Below are 6710 nucleotides of genomic sequence, written 5' to 3' on the forward strand. Positions count from 1 at the left end.
TGAGGAAAACATATATAAACACATATTTTCTTCTAAATTCTGTTGGCTGCAAATCGCACATTTTGACATATAACGTTTTTGTTATTCAATTCTAATTTTCATTATTAATTAGTCTTTGATCTACAATTGCTGGGGAAAAAAATGTGTTTTTAACCATTGCACATGTGATTGTGGTCATGCACCATACAGAAACTGCCAGCCCAGAAAAGGCAATGAACTAGCCTCTTAAAGATATGGTTAAGGCACACCATCCGGTGGTGGTGGGTACACAGAATAGAAGTACTTTGGATTAAACAAAGGTGAATGAAGGAAAGGGAGGAATGGGAATATGAAAGATAGTAGAATGAATCAGAGTTAACTTTCCTATGTTCATGTATGAATACACAACCAGTGAAACACCACATCAGGCACAACCACAAGAATGAGAAGTTATACTCCATGTATGTATAGGAGGTCAAAATATACTGTCAATTATATTTAAAAAAACAAATAAAAATTTTTAAAAAATAAATAAAGATATGGTTAAGGCATTGGATTGGAAATGGTACCCTGCACAGAATGGGGAACTATCCCTTGGGATATGGAACACAGGTCTGGTAACTAACAAACAAACGTTAGAATGGTCCCACTGTCACTCCCAGTGACCCATTGGGGAAATTATGATTCTCATTGCCACAACTTTAGACTCTGTGGGTCTAATGTTCCTGGTTCTACCAAGCAACATAGTAAAAAAAATTCCTGAGGGCTGGGTGCAGTGGCTCATGCCTGTAATCCCAGTGGCTCAGGAGGTTGAGGCAGGAGGATCACAAGCTCAAAGTCAGCCTCAGCAACTTGGCAAGGCCCTAAGCAACTCAGTGAGACTCTGTCTCTAAATGAAATATAAAATAAGGGCTGAAATTAATGGCTCAGTGGTTAAGCAACTCCTGGGTTCAATCCCCAGTACCAAACAAATAAACAAACAAACAAAAAAATCTCAATCTGTTTTCTAAAGTTGCTGTACAATTTATAGTACATTCTCACTCAAAATTAGAATTCTTCACCAATATATGATATTATAAAACTTTTAAAAGTTTGTTAAATATGGTGAGCATTCAGGAGCATTTCACTGTTCCAATTAGTATCTGTTTAGTAATTATGATAAGAACACTTCTCAATATTTAACCATTTGGATTTCCTCTATTGTGATATGCATAATCAATTTGCCTATTTTTCTATTAGGTTTTCTGCCTTTTTTCTTACAATCTTAAATAGTTCTTTACATATTTGTTTGTTTGTTTTTTGTGGTGCTAGGGATTAAACCTAGGGCCTTCTGCATGCAAGGCAATTAAATAGTTCTTTACATATTTGGAAACAAGTTCTTTGTTTTTGTTAGTGGGATATAAAGGGTATAACTATCTTCTCCCAGTCTATTGCTGGCATTTTTATTCTTTTTTTAAATATATTTTTAGTTGTTGATAGACCTTTTTATTTTATTTATTCATACGTGGTGCTGAGAATCGAACCCAGTGCCTCACACATGCCAGGCAAGTGCACTACCGCTGAGCCACAGCCCCAGTCCACTGTATTTTTATTCTTTTAATGGTATTTGTTGGTGAACAGAGGTATTTTAATAAAATTAAATTTACTAGTTTTGCTTTCATAAATGTGGTTTTATATTTTCAATCATATTTTATCTAATTACTTTTTTGTTATTTATTTCTGACTTAATTGCACTCAACTCAGATAATGTGATCTGCACAAGACTCAAGTCTTTGAAATTTACTTCCAACTTGCTTTATGGAGTAACATATTGGCAATTTTCTTAATGATTCCAGGCAGGCTTAACTATACCAAGTCCCAAGTGCCATATTTTAAATTTGTCCACTAGGTTAAGCTTGTCAAATGTGTTGTTCAAAATTCTACATGCTTATTTATTTTGCCTCTTGGATCTATCAGCTAGGAAGAGAGTAGTCTTGAAATTTTTCTCTATGTAGGTTGGTTCATTAATTCCCCCTCAAATATGTGTCAAATTTTTCCTAATACATATTAGCACTCTTATAATGTGTGATAATTTTCTATATTTTAACAAATTGAGACTTATGTAATTTTATAGCAACCCTTTTTACTGTTAAAGCTTTGCTATAAAGTTTATTTTCTCTTCAGTTAGCTTTCATTTAGTGAGTATTGCTTTCTATATCTTTTCTTTTCCTCCTTCTCCCCTTCCTTCCTTCCTTCTCTTCTTTCCTCCCTCTTTCCTCCCTCCCTCCCTTCCTTTCTTCCTCTCTTTTTGTTTTTAATTGCTGTACTGGGAATTGAACTCAGAGACATTTTACCATTGAGCTACTTCCCTGCCTTTTTAATTTATTTTCTTTCTCATCAAGCTGCTGAGGTCAGCCTGAAATTTTTGATCCTCCTGCCTCGGTCTCCGGAGTAGCCAGGATTACAAGTACATACCACCCTATTTCTCTTTCTATATTTCCAATCAATATTTTTTACTTCCAAACATTTTCTGTCGTTTGTTTAAGGTAACCTCTTATAAATGGTATACCTCTGGTTTAAAAGAAAACTGACAATATTGGTCTTCTCTCTGTCAAAATTTAGTCCATTTAAATTTGTTGTGCTAGTTCATTTAAATTAGTTTGGATTTTATCATATTCTTTTAGGCTTTTTATTTGTCTTTCCTCTATATGTTTTCTTTTCTTCTTTCTTTTGGGTGATTTGTCTTTTCTCTCACTCGTTTCATTTGTTCCTTAGAGTATTTAGAAAATGACTTTTTTATCTTGTTTATTCTTGACTACCTTAGACATTTTGACATGCATGCTTATCCAGTATTAGGTTAATACTTCAACATCCCCTGAAGATGGTCAGAACCTTAAAATGCTTTAGGTACAATTATACACTTCCAACACATGTGCTGCTGTCATGCAATAGCTTCATTTTTCCAACACTAAATTAGATATTTTTAAAATATTTATTTTTTAGTTGTAGATGGACAGCATGCCTTTATTTCATTTATTTATTTATTTTTATGTGATGCTGAGGATCGAACCCAATGCCTCACGTATGCGAGGCGAATGCGCTACCACTTGAGCCACATCCCCAGCCCTAGATATTTTAATTACTCTTTACAGATCTGGATTTTCAGACTTATGTACATAGTTTCCCGTGGTTCTCTCACTATTTATTTATTTATTTATTCTGTGGTATTAGGGACTGAACTCAGGGGCGCTTGATCACTAAGCCACATCCCCAGCCCCACCCTCTTTTTTTTTTTTTTTTTTTTTTTTTGAGACAGGTCTTGCTACGCTGCAAGTGAGACGGGCCTCATTAAGCTGCCGAAGCCAGTTTTCATTCATTTCAAACTTTCCAACTAGAATAATTTTCTTCCACCAAAAATCCATCCTTTAAAGTTCTCTGTGTATTGTTAGGAATATTATATTTCAGCTTTTGTGTCCATCCTGGCCTTTATTTTGTGCTCTGAAAAGATTGTTTCCTGTATATAAAATTCTAGGTCAACGCTTATTTTCCCTCAGCACATTGACAATATTATTCCTCTTGTTTCAGGCTTCTACTTGTCTTTGAGAAGTCAGCTGCCAGTTTAATTGCTGTTTCCTTATTGTTTGTCTCTACCAGCTTTAGATATGTTGTATTTGTACTTGGTTTTCTGCAATTTTGTGTGATGTGTGCCTCGGGGTGCTTGTCATTTATCTTATTTATAACTGGTTGGATTTCTCAGATGGGAGGTTTGATATTTTTCATCAGTTCTGAAAACTTAACCAGGTATGGTGGCATACACTGGGAATCCCAGAAAGAGTGAGGCAGGGGAATCCAAGTTCCAGGCCAGTTTCAGCAACTCAGCAACACCTTGTCTCAAAAAAACCCTCAAAAATAAAAAAGGCTGTGTTGTGGCTTAATGGTAGAGTGTTCCCAGGTTCAATTTCCAGGACTGCAAACAAAACAAAACAAATCTTGAAAAATTATCAGCTATCATATCTTACACTATTTCCTCTTCGCAATTTTCTCTGTTATATACCCAAATTGGATGTATGTTTATCTTTTCCCTTTTAACTTCAATGTCTCTTAATCTCTCTTTTTATATTTTAGGTTATTTATCTGGACGTATCCCCTTGTTTGCAAATTTTTTCTCGAGTTGTGTCTAATGCGTCATTTAATCTGGATTAACTCCAATCATTTTTTACGATTCTAATTATTTTACTTTTATTCCTAGAAATTCTATTTATTTTCCAAATTGAAATTTTTTCTCTACTCATATTTTCATGTCATTTTTATATCTTAGAAAATATTGAACATTTTTAAAAAAACATTTCTTAATTGTCAATGGATCTTTATTTTATTTTATTTTTTATAAGCAGTGCTGAGAATTGAATCTAGTGCTTCACACATGCAGGGCAATGCTCTGCCACTGAGCCACAACCCCAGCCCCTGAACATTTTTATATTAACCCACCATCCAAGAATTCAAGGAGCTGTGGTACATGCCATGACCTTGTGTCTTCTTGCTCTTGTTCACTATACCGTATTTCCCCATATGGTTTTGTAAGGTGTAGCTACCTATGACCCATTTCTTGGAGTTTCTTTGTCAGAGTTGAAGCTCAGATCTGGCAGAAGGCCCACGCCAACCACAGAAGGAGGTTTCTCAAGCAGGACTATGTTTTGAAAGGGCAAGAGATAGATAAATAAAATATATTTGAAACTCTGCTATAACCCGCCTTGAAGGATGAGTTCTGCTTAAAAGTTCTCAAGGAATTTTCTTCCTCTGCCTAGAACAATGTAAGGAAAGATGATCTCTTACTTCTATCTTTTGTAATGGTTAGTTTAATTTATCTTTATTCTAAGAGAGTGATCTTTAGGGGTTCCAGCTTCATCATGGTGTCTCTATCACACTCCCACTGAGGTAGGTGGTGAGCTTTCTAGTTTCCCTCCCTCATCCTGAACAACTGCCCATGTAGGGCCCAGGGACCCAAGCAGGAGTCAGAAGATTAGCTTTCCTACCTCCCAGCTTCCATCTTTCATAAGGTTTTGGTGTCTGTGTGTTTGTCACCTGGATTCTTCTTCAGTGGCCAGGGGTCATAGATGGTGTAGAGAGAGCCATTGGAGGGAACAGATCAAAGCCTGACCCCACTTGGACCAGAACCTGGCTGGATCACCTTTACTTGCTTTCATTTTCAAGTAAGCTCTTGTTGTCACTATAATAGAGTGTTCCCTCCTTAACAACTGTTGAAATATTAAAACATCAGCTGAGGCCACCCTAAAGGCTTTAGGATGCACTCAATATATAATATTTCACTCTAGCCTGCAAGATTGTGGACCTTGTAGTTCTGGAAAATGGTAAAAATGTCTCCATGCCTCCTGGGTGAGAAGTGGTTTCGGACCACCCCTAGCAGCTGGCGGTAGCGAATCATGTACAGGTATGGGAGCATGGCACGGGGCAGCATCATGAGCACCTCACTGTTGGCTGCCAGGAGCCATGCATGGGTGCTGGAACCAATGTGGTGGTACTTGGTCAGCATGATGTCCAGGGAGAATACCACCCCTGTACCTACATACAGTGTGATCAGCACCATGTGGATTAGCAGGGTACCTCTGGCCCGGGAATAGCCCTGTGTGCAGATGCCTGAAGGCCTGACCTCTGCATAAATCTTCCAGAAACAGTAGACAATGAGAGCTGTGCACAGAAAGAGAATGCACACTATGGAGGTGTGGGTGACAGTGACCAAGGTGCCACGGCTCTGCTCAGTGCCCAGGCCTAGTGGCAGGATGCAGGAGGTGTCTTGTTTCTCCAGACTGGCATCCTGCTGCTTGCTAAACCAAAGGAGAAATGTGGGGAAGATGCAGGCCACCAGCCAGATGAGGGCCACTGTCTTCCTGGCAGCTCTGCCAGACACGAAGGAGAGGTAGCGCAGAGGATGAGTAACAGCCAGGTAGGTGTGCAGCACAGTGGCTGTGAAGGACAGGATGGTGCTAGTATAGGAAGCAAAGACAGCATCCCTTAGGATGCCGCAGACGATGCGGCCCAGCTCCCAGCCACTCAGGTTGCTGGAGGAGATGAGTGTATGCAAGAAAATGTAGGCAAGATCTGAGAGCAGGATGTTGGCCAGCAGCAGGTACTGGGGCTGATGCCTCAGCCTCTGGCTCCGCAGGATGGTCACCAGCATCAGGGGGCTCAGGGCCAGTGTGGCCACCATCAGTAGACTAGAGGGAAGGAAGAGCCAGCGCAGCCCGGAGATGGGTACTCTAATGTCCCTGAAGCCCTGGGAGGTGTTACTGGCTGCCTGGGGAGTGCAGAGTGTCTTGCTGAGGAGCTGGACTGGATCTGGCCAGGTCGTAGTGGCCAAGGGGCAGGATGCCAGCATAATTCTTTGCAGGTTGGGCTAACTGTGTAGCAGATTGTTGGTTCTGCACTTGCCCAGAATATTGATCCACCCTTCAGGGATCCTGAGGGGACCCCCTCCTTTGCAGAGATGCTGGGCTGGGGCAGACTCTAGAAATGACTGTTCAACAAATACAAAAACAACAGTGCAAAATGTAGCTCACACATGGCTCCTTTGCTCAGGCTCCTTTGCTCTGCAACTGTGGGTGTGGATTCACATGCTGGAATTCATCCCACAGGTGTGGGGGATGTTGAGTCCCATCTTGACGGCCCCCCACACACACACCTGTCTGGTTGGCTTGCAGGCACCGTGTAATGAGTGCTCGCCACAGTGGATTGGA

General features: G+C 39.9%; 1 protein-coding gene across 1 annotated transcript; it reads right to left on the minus strand.

Annotated features, from left to right (window-relative positions):
• Positions 1–5287: 5287 nt before the first annotated feature.
• GPR148 (G protein-coupled receptor 148) lies at positions 5288–6352 on the minus strand (the record flags this gene model as incomplete). Its single annotated transcript, XM_081260618.1, has 1 exon — positions 5288–6352. One exon carries the CDS (start codon positions 6350–6352, stop codon positions 5288–5290), a length of 1065 nt encoding a protein of 354 aa, XP_081116744.1.
• Between the last annotated feature and the right edge of the window lie 358 nt (positions 6353–6710).

This window comes from Spermophilus citellus (assembly GCF_964194105.1).
Source record: "Spermophilus citellus genome assembly, chromosome: 11".
NCBI lineage: Eukaryota > Metazoa > Chordata > Mammalia > Rodentia > Sciuridae > Spermophilus > Spermophilus citellus.